Consider the following 25093-nt stretch of genomic DNA (forward strand, 5'->3'; position numbering starts at 1 on the left):
GAGGGGGTGAGAGGGTGAGGGACTGAGTGAGGGAGTGAGAGAGGGGGTGAGAGAGAGGGAGGGGGTGAGAGAGAGGGAGGGAGAGAGACATAGGGAATGAGAGAGATGTTGCCCCCCTATCCAAGAAGCGTTTGCACGGAAACACAGCCTGAAGACCAATCGTGCTGTGAGGTAGGGTGACTGACAGGTAGAGTAGCATCACATAACCCCGCCCCCTTCAGGCACTTGGGTTTGTATCCCTGACAGGTCAGTCCTGACGATGGTGCATTCTGACTGGTCCTTGACAGGCCGGCCCTGGGCCCCGATAGGCTGGTTCTGTATTGCGTAAGAGGTAGCTTGGTGTGGGAGGGGCTTGAGCAGCGATGAGCAACGTCACACAGCACTTCCTGAAAACTACTTCCTGTCTGGTGATAGCACCAGCATCGTGTCACACACTGTAGTACCAGAGTCTACACCTGCTTGAGACTCAGCAGGAAGTCTGAAACACCTACTTCCTCCTTCCTCCTTCCCTCGTCAAGGAAATCAGGCGAGCGAAGTGATAGATGACGACCACCCTCATCCTCTGGGATGATGACAAGCTCTAGGTTTAAAGTGAGCGCTCAGCTGAGGTCAACGAGCGCACGCACGCAGAGAGAGAGGTGTGTGGTCAGATGTTGCCGCGGTAACAAACAGGAAAAGCGATCCTAGGCCCCTCCCCCTTGCTCCCCTGGGAGCTGCATAGTCAGATGGTCCCCCCTAGGGAGGCCGGTGTCCAGCGATGGCTACCGTTGACTCCTGCTGGGAGTTGTAGTTTTATTTCCTCGTGGTGTGGGAGTTGTCGTTTTTAATGGAAGTTGTCGTTCTTAAAGGGGGAGTTGTAGTTCTGTGTGCTAGCTTATGTGGTAAATGCACTGCTCTGATCTGTCAATACGTGTAGACCCCTGAGAGACTGAGTGAGAAAGACTGAGAAAGAGAGACATGCATGGATGAAAAAAAGAAATGGGTGAAAGAGATAGACTTAGAGAGAGAGCCAGAGAGAGAGAGCCAGAGAGAGAGAGCCAGAGAGAGAGAGCCAGAGAGAGAGAGCCAGAGAGAGAGAGCCAGAGAGAGAGAGCCAGAGAGAGAGAGAGAGGTGGAAAGTTCCCTCAGGTCTCCTGACCAGCTACCCCCCCCAGGGCCTTGTCTAGACGAGCTTTCTGCCCGGCAACAAGCATGTCGGGGTTAGTGTGCGTGTGCATCGCTAGGAAGGGGTTGGAGGCCCTGGAGGGCTGGGAGGAGGAGGAGGAGGAGAGGGAGATGGAGGTGAGCTGGGTGGAGGACACAGACTGGAGCTGATGCAGGTCCTGCTGCTGCTGCATGAGCTGGTAGAACAACATCTGCTGCTGATCCTGAGGGGAGGAGGGAGGGAGGGCAGAGGGAGGGAGAGGGTGGAGGGAGAGAGGGGGCCGGGGGGGAGGGGGGAGGGAGAGGGGGGAGGGAGAGAGGGGGCCGGGGGGAAGGGGGGAGGGAGAGGGAGGGGGGAGACGGGGCAGGGGGAGGGAGGGATGGGGGAGAGGGAGGGGGGAGACGGGGCAGGGGGAGGGGGCAAAAACGAGTTTAATGGAAGTTTATAAAAGAGAAAAACCTGTATATGTGTATATATATATATCTCTGTGTGTGTCTCATTGCTGAGGTCTGTGTTGACAGCAGCTGTATATCTGTATATATGTATGTATATATATGTACCACTGAGGGCTGTGTTGACAGCACGTTCTGGTGGAAGAGGAGTTTCTGCTGCTCTGAGAAGAGGTCCAGACGAGCCGCGCTGAGCACACACACACACACACATTACACACACATATTACACACACACACACACACACACACATGTGCAGCAGTCCAGGTAGCTGAGCGTCATTCTCACCTGCCCTTAGAGGGGGCTGACCTGCTGCATTCCAGCAGAGAGAGAGAGACAGGAAAGAGTCAATACTGACACACAGACAGACAGGTAGAGAGACAGACAGGCAGGCTGGCATGAACAGACAGAGGGAGAGAGGAGACAGACAGGTAGAGCAACACAGACAGACAGACAGACAGGTAGAGCAACACAGACAGACAGACAGGTATAGCAACACACACAGACAGACAGACAGACAGGTAGAGCAACACAGACAGACAGACAGACAGGTACCTGTTGTTCCCAGGCAGTGACAGGCTGGACCCTGTGTGTGTGTGTGGACCAGAGCTGCTCTGAATCACCCCGTTCAGGGCCCCCCCTCCCAGGGCCCCCAGCCCTGGAGCCCCCCCCGGCGGGCCCCCGTTGACCAGGGGCTGGGGGGGGCTCTGAGACAGGGAGGGGGGGGTGGACAGGGAGGAGGCGGACCCACTGCTGCTATGGCCGCACGACACACTGTCCTAAGAGAGAGAATCCTGTCACCGGCGCTGTCATGGCAACACAGTCTTAGTCCTGTCACTCTTACTGTTATTATACTATATATAATATATATAATATATATCTGCATCCATCCATGCGTGTGGACGTGTTAGAAGCTGCTGAGATGTGATGAGCAGAGACAGTCTGCTTACCTGAGCAGAGGCTATGTCTCTCTTCACATCTGAAACACACACACACACACACAGAGTCAGAGCCTGGGAGCATGGGTATGTGTATACATGGGTGTGTGCGTGTACCTGGGCCGGAGGAGGGTGTGTGGGTGTGTACCTGGGCCGGAGGAGGGCGTGAAGGGGACAGCCAGCTGGGCGCTGAGCAGCTGCAGTCTCTCCTTCTTCAGGGAGAGGGTCTGGATGTGCTGCTCCAGGCGACGGTTCTCCTCCTGCAGCTGGTGCAGAGACCTCAGCAGGGCCAGCACTGGAGACACCAGGGAGGGAGAGGGAGGGGGGGAGGGGGGGGGGAGAGAGGGGGAGAGAGAGTGAGTGTGTGTGGGTGGAGAGAGTGAGTGGTCGTGGTAGTGTGTGTGTGTGTGTGTGTGTGTGTGGAGAGAGTGGTTGCGTGTGTGTGTGTGTGTGTGTGTGGGTGGAGAGAGTGGTAGTGTGTGTGTGTGTCCTCACCATCGTTCTGGGCTCCGTGCTGCAGCAGGAAGTTCTGGCCCTCGCTCCACTGTCTCTCCAGGAGCTGCTCTATACTGGTGGCCAGCGGGAGGGGCGTCTCACCCCCGGCCCCACCCGCCCCCGCTCCTAGCAACCCCAGCCCCGGCAACGACCCCGAGGGGTCATACCGGATCTGCAGCCCACCAATAGGAGAGCTGGATGGAGAGAGAGAGGAACCACACCTCAGAGGGAGGTTACTGAGGCAGAGACTAGCACATAGAAAACAACCTCAGTTTGTTGATACAGTTTCTGTGGTTTGATGAAACGGAGTGTATGTGTGTGAGCGTGTGTTTGTGAGAGCATGTGTGTGTGTGAGCGTGTGTGTGTGTGAGCGTGTGTGTGTGAGCATGTGTGTGTGTGTGTGAGAGCATGTGTGTGTGAGCGTGTGTGTGTGAGCATGTGTGTGTGTGTGTGAGAGCATGTGTGTGTGAGCGTGTGTGTGTGAGAGCATGTGTGTGTGAGCGTGTGTGTGTGTGAGAGCATGTGTGTGTGTGTGTGTGTGAGAGCATGTGTGTGTGTGAGCGTGTGTGTGTGAGCATGTGTGTGTGTGTGTGTGAGAGCATGTGTGTGTGTGTGTGAGAGCATGTGTGTGTGTGTGTGTGAGCGTGTGTGTGTGTGAGCATGTGTGTGTGTGTGTGTGTGAGAGCATGTGTGTGTACTCACCGTGGGGTGGTCTTGGGAGATGCTCGTACAGGGAAACCCTGAACACTGTTGCTGCAGTCCCCCATCTCCTGGTCTACACACACACACACACACACACACACACACACACACACACACACACACACACACACATCAATAACAGTCCCATACAGACTGCAAGCTCAGTAACCTTCTCTTCTCCATTCTCTCCACGTTTTCCTGGAAAACTTAATTTATGCACCTCCCTCGCCTCCCCTTTCTCACAAACACACACACCTCGAACACACACCTACACATCGAACACACAAACGTGGGCTTACCTGCGGGCGAGGCTTCTGATTGGGCGATAAGTGCGGCCATAGCAGAGTTGGGGTTGAGTCTGTTCCCGAACATGTGTGAGGGCGCCAGGTTGAACACGGACCCCTGTAACCCTGGTAACCCAGTCTGCGCACACCCACACACACACACACAGCTGTGTTTATGTGCTGCAAGACTGGATCATGGACACACAGCAGTGTCACACAGGTTCTACAGGTCTTATTGCATTTCTACATGTGGAACACCCTTTTTTGCTCCCTTACACACACGCAGACACACACACGCAGACACACACACGCACACACACACACGCAGACACACACGCGCAGACACACACACACAGACACACACACACACGCGCAGACACACACACGCAGACACACACACGCGCAGACACACACACGCAGACACACACACGCAGACACACACACGCAGACACACACACGCAGACACACACACGCAGACACACACACACGCAGACACACACACGCAGACACACACACACACGCGCAGACACACACACGCAGACACACACACGCAGACACACACACGCAGACACACACACACGCAGACACACACACGCAGACACACACACGCAGACACACACACGCAGACACACACACACACGCAGACACACACACCAGCTCCTCAGCACATGGCTGTTGAAGGTTCCGGAGCTTTCCTGTTCCAACCCTACACTGACAGGCTGCCTTTGATGCTCTTTAATCCAATTAAGGCATTTCCCTGAGTTAGGACCGTGGAGAGGGGAGGAGGGGGGAGGGAACAAAGTTTGGAACAAAACCTCCAACTCCCCCATCTCTCCCCCATCTCTCCCCCATCTCTCCCCCATCTCTCCTCCATCTCTCCTCCATCTCTCCTCCATCTCTCCTCCATCTCTCCTCCATCTCTCCCCCATCTCTCCCCGATCTCTCCCCGATCTCTCCTCCATTTCTCCCCCATCTCTCCTCCATCTCTCCCCCATTTCTCCCGCATTTCTCCTCCATCTCTCCTAAATCTCTCCTCCATCTCTCCTCCATCTCTCCTCCATCTCTCCTCCATCTCTCCCCCATTTCTCCTCCATCTCTCCCCCATTTCTCCCGCATCTCTCCTCCATCTCTCCCCCATCTCTCCCCCATCTCCCCTCCATCTCTCCTGCATCTCCCCTCCATCTCTCCTCCATCTCTCCTCCATCTCCCCTCCATCTCTCCTCCATCTCTCCTCCATCTCTCCTCCATCTCTCCTGCATCTCTCCTCCATCCCTGTGACTTCAGCTCTCGTTCAAACCCCTCTCACCCTAACCCCACCCTCTTACTCTACATGCATTTCTCATTTCAACTCTTTCCCTGTGTCTCTCTCTTCAGCTGCCCCCCCCTCTCTCTGACTGGGCTCTCAGCCAATCACAGTAAGGCAGAGTGGGCCAAAGATGACAGTGGAAACCTGTGGTGAACACACACACTCTGACACACTCTGTTGTGGCATTAAGTCCTCTATACATTGTGTAAATAGGCATGATATCCTGTGCCTATCCTCCTTTCTATAATATGTATGGAGCAGGGGGGAGAGAGGGGGGAGAGAGGGGGGAGAGAGGGAGAGAGGGGGGAGAGAGGGAGAGAGAGAGGGAGAGAGAGGGGGGAGAGAGAGGGAGAGAGAGGGGGGAGAGAGAGGGGGGAGAGGACAGGATTCAGGGAACTGGAGTGTAAACGCACTCATCCCAGAGTCCCACTGTGGTGGCTGTCACATCACATCACATCAGAGAGGGGGGGGGGGATGTGGAGAGAGGCATGAGGGTTAGGCATTGAATGAGTAAAAAGAGAGAATGGTAGAGGACAGGAGACAGAGGGAGGGGCACAGAGGAGGGGGTGGGGGTCAGGGGTCAGTCCTAAGGTGGTGGTGGGGGGGGGGTAGAGAGATTCTGTAGTGAGTGATGAGTTGAACTTCCCTCCCTTATCAAATTAGGAAATGAGTGCGTGTGAGTGTACATGCAAATGTGTGTGTGGGTGTGTGTATGGTTGCATGTGTGTTGTGTGTTACTTACATGGGTGGAGGCAGGGCTGGAAAGGGGGGTGTTTGCGGCAAAGGGTGTAGGGGGCGGAGCTAAGGAAGGCGTGGCTTGTGGGGGTTGCGACATATCGGCGTTGGCTCCGCCCATAGCGATGGTCCCTAACGACCCGTCACCACTGGAGAAGGCACCTGCGGACAACAAACCATCTGATCACCATGGCAACCAGCCTTCTTCCAGCACCACATAGCAGGGGAACACATGTCAATAGATCATAGATCTACACACACACACACACACACACACACACACACACACACACACACAGCAGGAGTCAGTACATGCTAGCTTGGCCTGCCACTGACCCAGAGTAAATAGCAGAAATCTGATGAGTCATAGGCTCCTCCCATCAGATCTTTTTATCCTTGGAGGTGAAGGGGGGGTAGTATTCATATTCATGTGGTGCCCCCTCCCTCCATCTCCCCTCCCCCTTATTGATCACCCACCCCGCCCACCCCTGACCCCTGGACGGGAGGGGGGCAGGACTGGGTCAGATGGGGGGGGGGCCCTCCCTACAATAGACTCAATGGCTCTGGGCAGTACACAGTCACCAGGGAAACAAGAGTGCTTTGTGCCTGGCAGAGAGATAGATGGAGAGAGAGAGAAACAAGAGAGATAAACAGAGAGAGGGAGAGACATAGAAACAGAGAGAGGGAGAGAGAAACAGAGAGAGAGACAGAGAGAAACAGAGAGAGAGACAGAGAAACAGAGAGAGAGACAGAGAGAAACAGAGAGACAGAGAGAGACAGAGAAACAGAGAGAGAGACAGAGAAACAGAGAGAGAGACAGAGAGAAAAACAGAGACAGAGAGAGACAGAGAGAGAAACAAGAGAGATAAACAGAGAGAGGGAGAGACAGAGAAACAGAGAGGGAGAGAGAAACAGAGAGACAGAGAGAGAGAAACAGAGAGAGAAATAGAGACAGAGAGAGAAACAGAGAGACAGAAGGAGAGACAGAAGAAAGAGTGAAAGAAACAAAGAAAGACATGAAGAGCCAGTTAAAGTAAGAAAGCACAGCTTCTCCCTGCGTAGCAGGAGGGCTGAGGTGATATCTGACAAGACACACACACACACACACACACACACACACACACACACACACACACACACACACACACACACACACACACACACACACACACACACACACACACACACACACACCTGAGCTAGCACTAATAGGTCAGACACACAAGCCTGACATTATTTGATCCATAAAACAGATACAGCGCAGTGCTCGGTCCCCCTCCCTCTCCTCTCCCCCCCCACCCTCTCCTCCTCCTCTCCCCCTCCCTCTCCTCTCCCCCCCACCCTCTCCCCATTCCCCCTCCTCTCTACCCCCACCCTCTCCTCCTCCTCTCCCCCTCCCTCTCTCTGCCCCCCTCCCTCTCTCCCCGCCCACCTCCTCTCCCCCCCCACCCTCTCCTCTCTCCCCCCACCTCCTCTCTCCCTAGTAATGGACTAGTAATTCCAGGTGGACTAGGTAATCAGGTGGACTAGGTAATGAGGTGGTGGTATGTCCAGCTGCTGCATGGACAGATCTCTCCTGTCTCACTGAAGTCACAACCCCTTCATGGACCTGACAAACATTAACTACCTCACATACAGTATTCTACCATCAGCACGCACACACACATACACACCTGCTATTAAACATTAAACTACCCTGAGTCTACCCCCCTCAACCAACACACACAATAACCTGTCCATCCATCAGCGGACAGGATGGGAGAGATCCTCCACTCTGCTGCCCTGCATTAACCCCCAGCTAAATATTTACAGTAGGGAGAGATGTGAACAAGCAAGCACAGACACGGGGGGAGAGGGGAGGCGAGGGAGGTGGGAGAGGGGAGGTGAGGTGAGGGAAGGGAGGTGAGGGAGGGGAGGTGGGAGAGGAGAGGTGAGAGAGGTGAGGTGAGGGAGGGAGGGAGAGGTGAGGGAGGGGAGGTGAGGGAGGGGAGGTGGGGGGGAGAAGGGAGGTTAGGGAGGGGAGGTGAGGGAGGGAAGGGAGGTGAGGTGAGGGAGGGGAGGTGGGAGAGGGGAGGTGGGAGAGGGGAGGTGGGAGAGGGGAGGTGGGAGAGGGGAGGTGGGAGAGGGGAGGTTAGGGAGGGGAGGTTAGGGAGGGGAGGTGAGGGAGGGGAGGTGAGGGAGGGGAGGTGAGGGAGGGAAGGGAGGTGAGGTGAGGGAGGGGAGGTGGGAGAGGGGAGGTGGGAGAGGGGAGGTTAGGGAGGGGAGGTGAGGGACTTGAGGTGGACAAAGGTAGAATATTCAGGATGAAAACTATGGCAAGAGGAAGAGAAGAGACAAAGAGAGAGAGGGAGAGGAGAGAGAGGTAACACACATTTCCCTCCGCTGAAGGCAACTCTAAAGCACACAAACGGTTGCCAAGCAACAGATCACAGATGAAAAGAGACAGCGACCACTTCAGCACATGTGAGTGTGTGTGTGTGTATCAGCATGTGTGTGTTCTACCTGGGCCGCTGGGAGTGATACCGTGACTCTGCAGAGCTCCGTTCCTGAGCAGGGAGGACTTCTGCCCCCCCGCGGGGCCCCCTCCCCCAGGCCCCCCGCCGACGGGGCCTCCCCTGCCCGACAGGGCCGATCCGGAGGAGGGCGGAGCAGGGGAGGCGGAGGGGGGCAGGGCCAGCGGGGCTGGGGGATGAGGCTCCGCCCCCTCCTGGGTCTTCCCATCGACGCCGCTGTAACACGGCCCGTAGCGGTTCCTCCAGTTCCCCCTCCTCTTCTTCCCCTTCAGCCCCTCCTCCCCGCCCCCCACACCCACCGGGGGGGCAGCAGAGGAGGAGGGCAGGGGGCGCTTGTACCCTGCCAGGAGGGCGCTGGGGGCGGAAAGGGGCGTGTCTCCGGAGGAGAGGGAGGTCTCGTAAAGCTTCCCTCCCACGGGGGCGGGGCTAGGGAGGGAAAGGAGAGAACCGAAGGAGGCGTGGGTGGGCTTGCTGTCGGAGGCCACGCCCCCCTCCTTCACCAGGACGCGGCTGAAGGGGGGCGGGGAGAAGGTGTCCCCGGGGCGCAAGGACGAATCAGAGAAGGCCAGGAAGTCAGAGGAGGTGGTTTTGGTGCTGCTGGTCAACAGACCTGGGGGGAGAGAGAGTGTTAGCAGCAGAGATAACTCTGGCTAGGAAGCCAACGACAGCAGCACTCCTTGAAGAGTCAGACATCATGGCAGCCCAAATAACAGATACCTGACACACACACACCCACCCTGAGCAGTGTGTGTGTGTGTGCTCTTTCCCAGGTTGTTCAGAGACTCCAGAAGACAGCCGATGCTGTCATCACCACCCCACCAACACTAGACACCGTCTTTGGACAACATCCAACACACACACACACACAACACCCCCACTGCACACTAGGGGTGGAACGGTACACTGAAGTCACGGTTCGGTTCATACCGCGGTTCAGACATCACAGTTCAGTAGGAGTTTGGTACAACGGAGAGAAAAGTAAACCTGGGTAATGGCGTCGGATATTTGTAGTCATTTACACATGCCAGATGCGTTATATGCGTTAGCATGTTAGATGTATTTCCACTCACATACCCCACAACCAGTGATGTGCGGTGATGTCAGTAAGAGGCTAGGCACAGAGTTATGAAAGCCAGATTACCTAATTTTTTAAATAAAATCGAGCTTGGAGAAATTCCCCAACTCTGTGATATCAGCAGACACCGAACCGTGACGCCCGTACCGTACGAATACATGTACCGTTCCACCCCTACTGCTCTCTCTCTCTCGCTCTCTCACCCTCTCTCTCTCTCTCACCTTGATGAAACGGCCCTGTGGAGGAAGAGGAGGGGGCAGTGGAGGAGGTTGCCATGGTGACCACTGTGGAGGGGAGGGGCTTGCGGGCTCGCTGGCCGGCCGGATGGTTCTTTTTCTTGGCCTCGGGGACCGGGGGGGCGGGGGGGCCATCCTTGGGGCCCCCGGGGGTGGGGGGCCACTTCCTGGAAGTTGGCGGTGGTGAAACGGGCGGCGGCGCTTTCGTCCAATCGCTTCTGAGAGGAGGCGGGCACTGTGACCGGCTCTCCAGCACTGCTGCTAGGGGGGAAACTCTGTAGAGAGGAGAGGGAGGGGGGGAGGAGGGAGGGGGAGTGGTAAGAGGAAGATGGCAGGAGAGATGAGAGAAAGAGAGGGAGGGAGCGAGTAGAAGAAAGGGGGAGGGAGGGAGGGAGGGGGGAGGATAGAGCATGAGAGAGGTCAGCTCTCAGGCTGTAACTCTTTACAGTGCTTAAGTCAATGTTCTACTAGAGGTGGAGGAGGAGAGGGGAGGAGGTGGGGCAGAGGAAGAGAGGAGGAGGAGAGAGAGGGGAGAAGGTGGGGCAGAGGAAGAGAGAGGAGGAGTGCCCTCACCTTGTCTGCGGAGGCGATGGAGGTGATGAGAGAGGGGCCCAGCTCCAGACTCTTCCTGTGTTTGGGTTTGTGCCTGTCCCTCTCTTTATGCTTCTGTACAAGGAGGAGGGGGGAGAGAGGGGGGGAGGGAGTGGAGAGAGGGAGGGAGGGGAGATAGGGAGGGGGGGAGAAAGGGGAGATAGGGAGGGGGGAGAGGGAGGGAGGAGACAGGGAGCGAGAGAGGGAGGGAGAAGGGGGGGAGGGGGGAGAGAGGGGGGGAGAGAGGGAGGAAGGGAGATGAGTTTGACCAAAAGACAAGATTTCTGTATCACCTGCCAAAATAAGAGATGGAAGACGAGAAAATGTTTGAAAGACTGAAACTACTGAAAGATGAAATACTTAGGATGAAGAGAGAGCAAGAGAGAGAGGAGAGACAGTCCTCATCCATCTCAAACAGTCTCTCGCTAAACTGGCACACCCAGACACCAGAGTAGCACAGAGCATGAGTTCAGGGTGTGTGTGTGTGAGGGTGAGAAGGTGTTGAACAGGTGTGTGTCTGTCTGAGTGTGTGTGTGTGTACATATGTGTGTCTGTCTTGATCCAATCTGGTCCCTTGGAGAACAACTTAATTTGCACCCTGGCTCCTGCACCTTCTCACCATGAGGGGCGTCAGGACACAGACAAATTTACACCTCTCTCTCTCTCTCTCTCCTCAGGGTGAAGCTGTGAAAATATGCAGCCCTCCTAAGAGCATGACACTCAACCCCCCCCCCAGCAACTACAACATCCCAGTCGGCAATCAGGAGACGCTGGCTAAGTCAAGCTTCCTGTCTCAGCTGCTCCACACCACCTGGGAGTGTGTGTGTGTGTGGACAGCAGGATCGATTCTTGGGGATTCCCTTGTTGTTTTTCATTAACATTCCTTAGTGAAGGTGTTGATGGACAGTGGCTAGGCTGAGAGGGTCGGGTAACACGCACACACACACACACACACACACACGGAGGACCACAAAGAGAACACTCCTGGACTTGTTCAGGTGAAAACCTTCTGTCCAACCAGTTGCCACAACAACCACTTTCTTTTACACAAATATGAGTAAAAGAAACCTCTCTCTTTTACACACTGTTAAAAACTGAAAATATGACATCTGGCTGGTGAATAAGCCCCTTCGCTGCACTGGCTTTAGGAGAGGAGAAGGGGGGAAAGAAGAGGGGGAGAGGGGGAGGAGAGGGTGAGGGTGAGGGAGAGGGGGAGAGGGAGAGGAGGAGGAGAGGTTGAGGGAGAGGGAGAGGAGGAGAGGAAAGGGAGAGGAGGAGTGGGAGAGGAGTGGGAGAGGAGAGGGAGGGGAGGAGGAGAGGGAGAGGAGGAAAGGAGGAGGAGAGGGAGAGGAGAGGGAGAGACTACGCCTTAGACTAAAGCCCGCTGCCCAGGTCAGGGAACATGGGGAGCAAAAACGAAGGAAAGAGAGAGAGAGGAGGGGGGAGGAGAGGGAAAATAATCCTCCCTATCCCGGCAGGAACTCCCCTGGGCAGCATCCTGCAGGCTCTCTGACCAGGAAAGTGTGTGTGTGTAGGCTAGTTCTAAGCGGCTGGTTGGTGTTTTCATCCCGTTGCTGTTTGGCTGCAGGGTTGAGCATTAGCTAGGTATCCATCTAGGCTTCTTAACCCCTCTCTCTCTCTCTCTCTCTCTCTCACACACACACACACACACACACACACATCTGAGTCTTCTGACCTCTGACTCTGGAATGCAGAGGGGAGGGAGTGTGTGTGTGTGTGGAGGGGGGATGGGCTTGTTGGGTAATGCAAATCAGGCAGCACTAACAAAAGGCAAGACAGAGGGAAACCTTGGCATACTACACACACACACACACACACCTACACATGCACGCACACACACACACACACACACACACCAGGAGAAGGTTTAGGTTTACTGACAGAGGACTGATTAACATACCAAAAATGTACCAAAAATAAATCACATGTAGCGTGTAAACAACAACATACTGAGAGAAGGAAAAGGAAAGAAAACATGTTTATAATAATTAAAATGTTAATTAAAATAATAAAATAATAATAAAATGTAAATAAACCACATTTGGAATGTGGAGAGTATTTAGAACTAGCACAATATCCAATCAGAGCACACAAGCGTCATCCAATGATGGAGGTGGAATCAGTGGGAAGACCAATCGGGTGATGGAGACAGATAGATACAGGCTTCTGATGTCAGAAGGGGAAGAAGGAGGGAGGGGGAGGGGAGGAGGGAGGGAGGAGGGAGAGAAGAAGGAGGGAGGGGAGGGGAGGAGGGAGAGAAGAAGGAGGGAGGGGAGGGAGGAGGGAGGGGAGGAGGGAGAGAAGAAGGAGGGAGAGGAGGGAGGGAGGAGGGAGAGAAGTAGGAGGGAGGGGAGGGGAGGAGGGAGAGAAGAAGGAGGGAGGGGAGGGAGGAGGGAGGGGAGGAGGGAGAGAAGAAGGAGGGAGAGGAGGGAGGGGAGGAGGGAGGGAGGAGGGAGAGAAGGAGGGAGGGGAGGGATGAGGGAGAGAAGAAGGAGGGAGAGGAGGGAGGGAGGAGGGAGAGAAGAAGGAGGGAGGGGAGGGGAGGAGGGAGAGAAGAAGGAGGGAGGGGAGGGAGGAGGGAGGGGAGGAGGGAGAGAAGAAGGAGGGAGAGGAGGGAGGGGAGGAGGGAGGGAGAGAAGGAGGGAGGGGAGGGATGAGGAGTACAAGGCCAGGAAACTCCACTCTTGTTTGGGCACCTTCGACAACCCAGCCTTCTATTTCCCCGTCTTTGTGGTGAAAGCACAGATCTCCATGTCCCAGGCGGAGGGCTGACCTTACATGCTGCTTACATTTACATTTAGTCATTTAGCAGACGCCAGAGCGACCTACAGTAAGTACAGGGACATTCCCCCGAGGCAAGTAGGGTGAAGTGCCTTGCCCAAGGACACAACGTCATTTGACACAGCCGGGAATCGAACTGGCAACCTTCAGATTACTAGCCCGACTCCCTCACCACTCAGCCACCTGACCACCTGCTTAGACCATCCCCAGCACATCTACATCTGGGGCGGCCAGCCAGGGAGGAGAACGCTGCATGAGGAGGGCAGCTAACCCTAACCAGCCAGGGAGGAGAACGCTGCATGAGGAGGGCAGCTAACCCTAACCAGCCAGGGAGGAGAACGCTGCATGAGGGCAGCTAACCCTAACCAGCCAGGGAGGAGAACGCTGCATGAGGAGGGCAGCTAACAAGGTCTTGGTCGGAGGGGAACAGAGGAGAGGACTGATGGCTGGTCAGATAAACGACACGCTCTTTCTGCTGTCCACAGAGGACCCCAGCGACCCTGCTGGGAGTGACATGTTACTGTTGTTGTTGCACGGTGCCTGGTAGCTGAGATGTGGCTCTTCTGCACTGTGTCTGGGAAATACAGAGTCTTCCTGGAGTCTGACCAGCATGTCTGCATGTGTGCATGTACTGTGGGTGTGTGTGCGCATGTGTGAATGTACTGTATGTGTGTGTGTGTGTGTAAATTTCTGTGCTCTTAAGTGTGTGTGTGTGTGGACACAGAGAGGAGGCTCAGACAGCCTTGCCTGGCTGTGTTCAGGGGGCCATCTCCAGACCATCTCCACACCCTGACAGGAAGACCCCCTTAAGCTCTGAGCCCTACTACTTCGTCCCCCACTTCCGGACTAAGAGAGAGGAACTCCTGGGATAGTCAGGTGGTTGAGCGGTTAGGGAATCGGGCTAGTAATCAGAAGGTTGCCAGTTCGATTCCCAGCCATGCCAAATGACGTTGTGTCCTTGGGCAAGGCACTTCACCCTACTTGCCTCTGGGAGAATGTCCCTGTACTTACTGTAAGTTGCTCTGGATAAGAGCGTCTGCTAAATGACTAAATGTAAATTCCGGGTTCCTCAACAGGAACCATGTTGACCCACAGAGACAGAGCAGAGATGGAGAGGAAAGGCAGCGGCAAAACATAAAGATGTTTTTCTTTCTTTCAAAGACAGTCAAAAAAAACGAGACGTTGTGGATAAGATTGGGTGTTGTGTTCCAGGTGGACTGTCTGCTGGCTGGACGGCTGGCTGACACACGGAGGCATGGTTGCAGGTATGTGTGAAGGTCTTTGTTTGTTTTGGCCTCATAAGCTGCTTTACAGGTAACATGCATTCAAGCTAAGCAGAGACAGCTCCACAAACTAACTGGACAAAGAAATAGGTTGGTGAGCTGATCAACAAAAACAAGTAAATAAAATATTTGTATCCGATTCCCAGATTTCCCTTTCTCTTCCTCCCCCCCCTCTCTCCCTCCCTCTCTCCCTCCCTCTCTCCCTCCCTCTCTCTCTCCCTCCCTCCTTCTCCCCCCCCTCTCCTGAGTGTTTGTTGCTTTTAGTCAGTAAACAGATCCAGTATCAGGGCTGCTTCCTGCAGCGCACAGTGGCCTCCCGCCGTCCAATACAACACGGCGACCGTTACCATGGGGACTCCGCTGCGGCGAGGAGGGAGAGCGGCGACTAGATGCATTTACTGTAACCACCTGCCCCGACCCCCCCCCCCCCCAACAACCAGGTGAGGAGAGCCCCCTTTAGCGCTGGTCTGGGATCAGGCTGCTGTAGGCCCCAGGTGCCTAAACCTTTAGTTGGACTACAGGTACAGCTGACCCAGGACCTGTGGGACTACAGGTACAGCTGACCCAGGAGAGACCAGACTACCAGGAGAGACCAGACTACCAGAAGACACACGCACAATATCACCCAACACATAAGGTCCACCTCACTCAAGGCATCTTGCTACCCCCCCCCCTCTCTCTCTCTCTCTCTCTGTAACAGCCTGGCACTTCAAGACAAGAACACTCTGGTTCAAACTTAGGACACCAAAGGAACCTCTACTAACGTACTAACCCCCCCCCCCCTCCCAGCCCCAGACAGGAAGTCTCTCTGCCCTCGTCCGGTTCAGTGCTCCAGTGTCAGCGTTGAGCTCCAGGGCCCTAGGGGCCCCTCCCTGGCCGCTGTAACCCAAACCCCTGCACCCCGCCTGGGCTTAGCACACAGGCAAGCAGGGGGGCGGCGGGGGAGGGGCCAGCGTGCCGGACAGAGGCTCTGCTGATTGCCAAAGAGATTAGAGATCAGAGGGGAGGAGGGGGTGACGACAGGGGGGAGGGGGGTGGTGACAGGGGGAGAGGGAGAGAGGAGAGAGAAAGAAAGAGAGACAGAAAGGGGGGAAGTGAGGTGGAGGAGAGGGGGGGATGGAGAGCAGGAAGATTGTGTGATGCAGGGCTCCAGACTAACTTGTTGCCTTGGTTGCACTGGTGCGCCTAACTTTTTTATTTAGGTGCACCAGCACAAAATGTAGGTGCACCCAAATTTTTCCTTGCGTCGCCACAATTTCAAGGTCACCTTTTTATCACGCTCCATATACATTCATATATATTATGTAAATGATCTTAAACAAGAATAAGGTGTAGGCAAATATATTTTTTATTTGAAGCACAATCATACTGTATATAAAAAAATATTTTAAGTGCTTCACTGAGCTACCAAACTAAAACATTTTAAGCAAAATAAAACATTTCAAAATAGAAAGTGCTACAGTTCAAAAGTGCTTCCCTGAACTGAGACCTAACATTTCATGGCTCAAAGTCTTATAGCAGGTCCCACCTTGCTGTCGCATGCCCTTCAGATGGCCAACACCTGTAATTTGGCCTTCTTGCCCTATGGCCTTGGCTAAATCATCTTGCCACACTCTCCCTAGCATCAAAATCCTAGCTCCATGGGTTAGCTCCATGGCCCAGCTCCGTAACTCAGGGGTCCGCAATTCATTTTTACAAGGGGCCACATGAGAAACCTGAAATGTGTTGGAGGGCCTCATCAATTTGCTCACTATTCATTTTCTCCCATTGTAAAAAGCAGTAAAGTATATATTTTGATTAGCTGCTACTGGTTATCAGAAGAATAAGGATATTCTGTAAATATTTATATAAATATTTTAGATTTTGGTGTAGGTCAAATAGGAAAGATTATAGAAGTAATAAACAGTATAAACAACAACAACAGTGTTTCATTTTATTTGTAACCAGTTAATCTTCACAAACACTGAAAAGTTGTTTTGCAGTATGTTAAAGATGTGGAATTGATCAACTTTATACAAAAAGCAATACGTTTTTTCAGTTCATTTTGTTCTGTGAGAGAAATCCAGTGGGCTTGAACAAGTGCATCGAAATCTGTCTGAATGTCTGAGGTGGATATGCGAAGGACAGCTGACAGGTAATGATCAGGGTCTGCAGTTCAACTAGCAAACCATCAGCCCGCGCCCACTGAATCAGTCAAGTTCTTATTATGTCCGCGTTAGTTTTTTTTCTTCACAGCTTTCACTTTGACCTCAGTAAACAGATAAACAGATACTTAGAAGTCCATGTCTTGTTAAAAGTTAATCAGTGGCAAAGTTTTTCATTTTCGAGGGCTAACCAACAGCTAACTCTCCTGTCGGTGAGGTTGCGCAAACGCACATATGTAAATCGCCTGATCACTGTAGTCTTTCAGGACTATATATTTATTACCGCTCAACACATTTATTTATTTTAAATTTTTGATTTACCTCACGTGGGCCGGATTGAGACAGCCTGTGGCCGGTTATGGCCCGCGGGCCATACAATGCCCAGGTCTGCTAAACTGACTCTCTGGTGCTCAGGTCGTAATTTCAATCACACAGCACGGAGCTACAGGAATATCTGGACCACAGCCAATCAGAGGCAAAGACCCGCCCCATTTCTGTCTCTGATTGGTTTAGACCACGATATGATCCAACCATGAGTGTCAGTTCCGTTCTAGGATAACAAACGCTTCGTTTGTGGAGAGACAGCGGATGCGAGGAGGTTAGGTGCACCGGTGCGACCTAGGAAAAAATTTAGTCGCACCCGTACACATTTTGGTCGCATAGTGCGACAATTTGGTCGCACTCTAGAGCCCTGTGATGGCTCTTTTTTCAGCTGTAAGGATCAAGTCATTCAGGAGATAAAAGGTAAAGGTGTTCCCCTGTGTGACGGGGGAGGGGGAGAGAGAGGGGAGGAAGAAGAGAGATAGAGAAGGAATGACAGAGGGGAAGAGGAACAGAGCAAGAGGGTGACAGAGAGAGGGAGGGAGAGAGCTAAAGAAAGAGAAACCATCTGTTTTCTGATGTAATCCCAGTCTCACCTTGGACACACACACACAAAACTGAGCCAGAAGATGCAGATCTCATGTGGAACATCAGACACTCGCCACAGCAACATTCAATGACATCATCAATGTTCATATCAGACCGCTAATCCTAACACCAGTTGAGTTGCATTCTCAGACCCACACAAGAGGCCCAGGGTCGGGGTTCAGCGGTCAACCCAGGGTTCAGAGGTCAAACCCAGGGTTCAGAGGTTAGAGAGGGCGTTGTCTACCATCATTCAGACACTTTTAAGTGTATACATGTTTGTATGAATACCGTAGCCATGTTTGTGATCTAAACAGTGGGTAGGACTGTCGTGTGGTGTGTGTGTGTGACGCACCAGTTTGCTGTAGTGGTATTTGCAGTATCCACAGTACTTCACATTGTCTGCATCCGATCCTTGCTCCTCACACAGCAACCCAGCAAACTGGGCACTGCAGGAGAGAGAGAGAGACAGAGACAAAGAGAGAGAGAGACAGAGACAGAGAGAGACAGAGACAAAGAGAGAGAGAGACAGAGAGAGAGACAGAGAGAGAGACAAAGAGAGAGAGAGAGAGACAGAGACAAAGAGAGAGAGAGACAGAGACATAGAGAGAGAGAGACAGAGAGAGAGACAGAGAGAGAGACAAAGAGAGAGAGAGAGAGACAGAGACAAAGAGAGAGAGAGACAGAGACAAAGAGAGAGAGAGACAGAGAGAGAGACAGAGAGAGAGACAGAGAGAGACAGAGAGAGAGACAGAGACATAGACAGAGACAAAGAGAGAGACGGAGAGAGAGAGAGACAGAGAGAGAGACAGCTTAGTTTACCGACAGTGCTGTCTGCGGCCAGACACCGTCTTCTCAACATAACCTACTAATAAAGTTGCGAGGGTTTGACTGGGTCTCACCATGTGACGTGGAATGCCTGTCGGCAGCCATGTTTATTACAGGTCATACAGGCGCCTGAAGCCGCTTTACTCTCTCTGCCCTGGTCTTCACAGATGTAGCACGTCTACACACACACACACAAAGAATAAAAGAGACATCAAAACAAACAGGCCAAGAGCATGGTGTGTGTGTGTGGTGTGTGTAGATACCTTGTTGTAGCGTTCGTGGGGTACAGACTGTAGCACAATGGGTTCCATAGTGGACACGTTGGCAAACTCCACCTCCGGAATATAGAGAGCACACACCACATGGGCCCAGCCTAAACACACACACACTTACTTTAAAATCAGAGTACACACACCACAAAAGGTTTAATATTTGATACTGCAGATGAGTGCATACACAAACACACTCACACAAGCATGTGGGTGGAGGAGGAGTGAGGGAGGATGGGGGAGGGAGGGAGGAGGGTTAGAGGAGGAGTGAGGGAGGAGAGATTGGAGAGAGGGAGGGAAGGAGGAGGGTTGGAGTTTGAGGTGAATGAGGGGTCAGATGGTGATGGAAGCTTCTTCACGTTGGGGTGTCTGTTATTCTCATCGCAGGAACAAAAACAGGCTTAAACTTACAGTTGACCCTCTGACCTGTCTTTGACCCTGCAGGGGGGCAGGGGGGGGGGGACCAGGGGAGGGGGTGAAAGGGGGATGTTGTTGTTTTGAAGTCCCTCCAAGAATTTGGCAGGGGCCAATAAAACAGGGCTATAAAACCAGGGTTGATTCCACAAGGGCTACACACACACACACGCACACACACACACATCTCCTTGGTGTTCGATACATTATACAACCCCACATAAATGCTACAGGCGAGAACAAGCAGGGTGTCGATAAAAACATGAGCACATAACTCAGGCAGGGCCTGTACATGATATAATCTCTCTCTCACACACTCACTACAGCTGTTGCTACTGTGTGTCCCTTATACACATGTATCTGTTTGTTCTATCTTGGTTAGAGATGGGAAGTAACAAAGTACAAATACTTAAAAGATTTTTCTGGTATTAATACTATTTATTTTTCTGACAACTTTTAACTTTCCCTACTTAAATGTTTTACACAAATATCTGTACTTTCTACTTCTTACATTTTCAAGCCAGTCTCATTACTTTAGTTTTAATCTGTATGTGATGGCATGATGTGTTCTCTCCTTTCACTGTTTGTGCAAGAAAGGTTGAGATAAAAAAAAAAAAAATACTAGACACTTTTTGTGTCTATGTTTTTTTGGAAAGGTTGAAAAAATAAGAAAAAAGTTTCCAAAGAAAACGAGACACGTGTGTGGAATAGAGTTTAGATTATTATTTTTGGAGGGAGGGGGGGGGAGGGAGGGAGAATGAGGGAGGGAGAGAGAGACAGAAGGAGGGAGGTAGAGTGTGTCTCTCACACACACACACACACACACACACACACACACACACACAGCATGTTTACAGTCTCCACTGTGACCTCCAGATGAACCTAAAGGATCCCCTTCACATCCACACGACCCAGCCTCACACAGAGCCCTGGCTCCAACACACACACACACACACACACACACACAAGCTCTAGAGGAGAGGATGAGCAGTAAACAAACACACACATACACAGAAGCTCACAGCGGTATTCCAAAACCACCCAATAACTAAGAATCACCACACATTCAACCAGTGTGTGTATACATGCATGTGTGTGTATGTATACATGCGTGTGTGTTTATGCGTGTGGGTGTGTTTATGTTTATGTGTGTGTATTTATGTTTACGTGTGTGTATATGTGTATGTATACATGTGTGTGTATGTATACGTGTGTGTGTCAGATACAGGAAGTCTTCTTACCACCGTTGTCTGTCCTCTTCAGGGCGCCATCTTTATGGGGACACAGCTCACACCTCTAGAGAGACCAGCAGAGAGAGATCAGCTAGGCTTGTATCTCTACGGAGAGAGATCAGCTAGACTTGTATCTCTATTGAGAGTGATCAGCTAGGCTTGTATCTCTACGGAGAGAGATCAGCTAGGCTTGTATCTCTATTGAGAGAGATCAGCTAGACTTGTATCTCTATTGAGAGTGATCAGCTAGGCTTGTATCTCTACGGAGAGAGATCAGCTAGGCTTGTATCTCTATTGAGAGAGATCAGCTAGACTTGTATCTCTATTGAGAGTGATCAGCTAGGCTTGTATCTCTATTGAGAGATCAGCTAGGCTTGTATCTCTACGGAGAGAGATCAGCTAGGCTTGTATCTCTATTGAGAGTGATCAGCTAGGCTTGTATCTCTACGGAGAGAGATCAACCATCTTGTAAACAGTACAGCTACAGTGTGCGTGTGTATTGGAGGGAATTACTATCTTGGCCATAAGCCACTCCCCCAACTGTCTTCACAATCACTCTGTTAGGGCTGCTTCCCTTTCTACTCAGTGTGTGTGTGTGTGTGTGTGTGTGTCAGTGTGTGTGAGAGTTGTTTTTATATTTCCTGCCCATCACACACATCACAAATGGCTTTTTTGAAGGATGCAGGCTTTCAGAGTAATACACAATAGTGCACAAGACCATACGCAAGTGCACGTGACACTTATTGAGGGACTTGTTGCACTTGTTGGTTAGTTGTAACTGATTTCACTTCTTGTACTTGCTGTGAATTATATTATTGTTGCTTGCTTTCCTAGAAGTACACTCTTGCACTTTTGAGGTTCATGTTGTTTAATTGTAATTTATTTAACTACATGCTCTTATGTTTCTTCCCATTGGCACTTATTTGCTTTTCACAATGTATGCTCATGTTTTGGCTACCCGCAATGTTTTTGGGTCTATCTCGTTGTTAATGATCATTGACCTATGCACTTTTTGTAAAGCTCTCTCTTGGAAGTCGCTTCTGGATAAAAGTGTCTGCTAAATGAATAAATGTAAATGCACGACAGTACGTTAGTGCACGAGGCCATCGCATGGTTTACAACTTCACAAGTCAGTTTACAGAGCAGAGATGTGACTGAAGACCCTGTAGGCAGGTAGGTGATCTACACAGCAGGTAGCACAGGTGAGTGAAGGGCAGTAGGAAACCTCAGCAGTGTGGAGTTACAACAGCAGTTAGGTAGAGCACTTTCTGCAGATCGAGAGGCGGCAAGTTCAAACCCCCGCCTGACACAAGAGTACATTGTAATGCTTTGTTGATGTTTGGGTGGTCAGAGTCCAGGTTAACTCACCACTCGTGCAGCTCTCTCTTGAGACTCACACTTCCTGCAGAACCAAGGCCCTGTGGGCACCTGCACGATGCCGTAGCAAGCTGGGGGGGGGGGGGGACAGAACAGGGGTCGGTCACACACACCACTTATTACACTCACACACTAAGTAGCTGTTACACTAATAAACACTTTGGCGCACACATAACCCAAACTTGCGCACGTATGTCAACCTCAAACATACACAAGCTACTTAAGCAGAGGAAGCTGCTTCTATAATGTGCTCAGATCACCTGTGATCTCTCTACTTCATCCACCAACAGCCCAAATACACGGGTGTTATTCAATACGGTTTATAAACTACAGTTCATATGATACAGATGACAGTTGGGGGGGGGGGGGGGCTTTGTGTAACTGACTGTTATTGCTACATTAACAAGATCGACAGTGACACAATAACAGTACACGTTCCCTGAAGAAATGTTGCAGCAGCAGGATAAAGCGGTAACTATACCACGTGGTACTGTTGACAGAAAACTAGTTTGCATGTTTAGGTGAAGGTTAGCTACTTTGCTAGCTACTAATTGCTAATTACAATTCGACGCTAAAGTTCAACGTAACGTAGCCTGCACAAACCATCTGGCGACTGGTATTTATTTCCTAATTTAACTGCTAGAGCTAGCTACTGCTGCTAGCCACTGCTGGCTAGGTGACAATAAATGGTACATTCTCCATATAAATACCTAACATAGGTTACAACGCATCAGTCATATACAAAATGTGTTACACATCCACATAGCCACTAGCTCACAGACGCAACGGAGAATTGTTGGCTGGAACGTCATGGACTCAAGCCTGGTCTCTCCTCTCTAACAGACTTTACAACAAATACACTGAACCTTTCTGGTTCAGACAGACGGCGGGAGTATGCAGCTAGCCAGCTGACCTGGGCCCTGGCATAAATGTGACTGCAACTGAAATGACCCAGGCTCGCTAGGTTGTAGTAATGTTGCTTATATATGTTCAGCCATAAACTAGCAAGCTAACCAGCAAGCTAGCTGACGTCAACGTAAAAGCTACAGTAACCTAGATAGTTAGCCTAGTAGTGGTGCTAGCCCGTAAGTGACAAGGCTAACATAGCTATCGGGGTTAGCATTAGCTATCATAGCCCGCTGAGGAACACCAAAGGGGCAATTTGAAACTAGCTAGGTATCTAGGCTATATGTTGTAATCTTAGGGTGCATACCTTGGTGAACAGCGACATTGCAACCATGACCATCGCAGTAGACGAGTGGGTTCTCTGCCCAGCCTCTCTCGTCTGAGCATACACAGCAACCTCCAATCATCTCCTTCATATTATTCACCAAGATATCGTCGTCCGCTGCCAGACACCGCTCGCCGGAGACCATCTACGGAGAAAGCGAACATGCAACTGCACTGAAGATGGCCCAAAACCTAAGTAGAATATTCGAATCTTTCCCCCGCGACACCGCTTTAAGTCCCTGTTGGGCGAAGGATCATGTTTTAGTCGTGTTTACATTCCTCCTCGGTAGCGTTTTTTTTTCTCAGCACAATGTCCACTTCATGGCGCGATCCAGAAGAGGCGACCTCGTCGTCGGAAAGCGGAAGTGCGTAGCACGTAAGGTTCCTGTGTACGTGCCTGACAGCGCTGCGGCGACAGGTTGTGATTGGTTCGTGAAAAGAGTTGGGCCATTTTGGTTCCACATGGCGATGCTTTGTAAACTTTGTAGCACTTTGAGGTTCCGAATCATAACAAGGAACTTTGTAACAAATCGTTGATGTGAGTATGTTCAGAATAATGGCGTGCAACACGGAACACCAACGCACAGTGAGAGATAAAATAATAGCCTGAAGTTCAAGACTAATATGATATTGATACAGTGGTATTAAATATAGGCTACATATAATTGTTTGTAGAACAATATAGAATAAATATATACCTGTGTGTAGTGAGCGCGCGCACTAGCGTGTATATGTGAAAGTGTGTGGAGCGAGGTCAGAAAGTGACACCACAACAGAAGGAAACATAGATAGCTTATAAATATTACTATTATAACTGGACCTGCGCATGGCATTGGGTTTCTCCCAAACTGGACCCACTGAAGAAAGTCAGTCTATTTTGATCTGCGATTCAGAACAACACGAAACATCAAACGTATTATAGGCTTATAATTTCCCTATACGCAAAATAGTTTTAATTTGCCAATATGTTGTAGTGTAATATCATAAGGATGCTACTGCACGTTCATGGTTACTGTTGAACAGCAGCAGCGTGCATCGCCGATTCCTCTGAGCGCGCCTGCAAGCTCTTGGTTTCCAGAGAAACGTAATGACTTGCCAATAATGCGTGAGAGCACACGAGCGTCCTCCGTGTAATATGGTGAGCGAGAGGTCCCTGGGAGTGCCTGGCCATTGTTTGCTTTAATTTCAAATTGCTCAAACGCTCCAGTCGACGCTCTACAAAAAGAGGGGGAAAGGGAAAGGGAGCATAAAAAAGAAAAGGGGAAAAAAAGTGAATTGTGTGGCAGGGGAGAACCTATTAGAGCACGAGAGAACAAAGGCGAGCAAAGGCGGGGCAGCTGTTGAAGGGGCCGTAGCTACTGAAACACTGAAATAGCAAATGATTTTTTACAACTTGCACTTGATTAAGTCTAAGTTTACCCGTAGCCTACATGTGCGGTCGGTTGTTGGAGACAAGACAGTCTAGTGTGGGGTGGTGGGGGGGCAAATGACATTAGTGCTGCCTCCCATCATTATCGTTTAGTGCCATTTTACGGGATTTCATAAGGAAAGCTCAAATCTTGTTCACAGGCCTACAGTGTGTCTGCAGTGGGAGAAAGAGTTGTGTTGGGTTATTTTAGACATGCACAAATCTATAGCCAAACAACGTGGCATTACAACCGTCACGTACAGGCTACACCTAAACAGATTTACGAAAGAAGCACCGTCCAAACTCAAGTGTAAAAAACATTTCTAATATCGAACAGTGATTTTCTTGCAAGACTAAAAGCCTAGTCAAAGTGCAAAAGGGTGAAATGGTTTGGTGGTCTTTGGTTGCCTTGCTTTAATTATCAGTGATAACCTGTTATTATCTTTATTATTTATCTTTGTCGAATTCATACAAAAATCTGGAACCTTAATGGTTTAACTTTTCAGAAGTTAGAGGCTGCACTTTCAAAAACACAATTCCAGAGTAGGCTAGGTTAAAGTCTAAGCTGAAGAACCGCAGTAAAGTATCTAAGGATTTAGGTTGATGTATAATTCAACATCTCAACTGTGTAAAGGATAGGCTATCAGCCTATTCGTGATAGCGTATTGTTCAGCCTTTATCTAACATAAGAAATACGAACAACGTCTTTTTGGAGGCTATTCTTCATGTTA

The 25093-nt window shown here is 51.1% G+C and overlaps 1 protein-coding gene across 1 annotated transcript; it reads right to left on the bottom strand.

Moving 5' to 3' along the window:
- mllt10 (MLLT10 histone lysine methyltransferase DOT1L cofactor) lies at positions 1–23359 on the bottom strand. Its single transcript, XM_062479767.1, is given in 20 exon segments — positions 1–1367; positions 1705–1783; positions 1883–1906; positions 2150–2373; positions 2545–2573; positions 2681–2827; positions 3028–3221; positions 3730–3802; positions 4029–4152; positions 6062–6216; positions 8557–9177; positions 9864–10030; positions 10032–10153; positions 10452–10544; positions 17960–18053; positions 18507–18610; positions 18696–18805; positions 20357–20411; positions 21716–21795; positions 22938–23359. Coding segments are annotated over 20 exon segments (2901 nt in total). The 5' UTR covers positions 23101–23359; the 3' UTR covers positions 1–1124.
- Positions 23360–25093: the final 1734 nt, after the last annotated feature.

This window comes from Osmerus eperlanus, chromosome 15, assembly GCF_963692335.1.
Source record: "Osmerus eperlanus chromosome 15, fOsmEpe2.1, whole genome shotgun sequence".
NCBI classification, from domain to species: Eukaryota; Metazoa; Chordata; class Actinopteri; order Osmeriformes; family Osmeridae; genus Osmerus; species Osmerus eperlanus.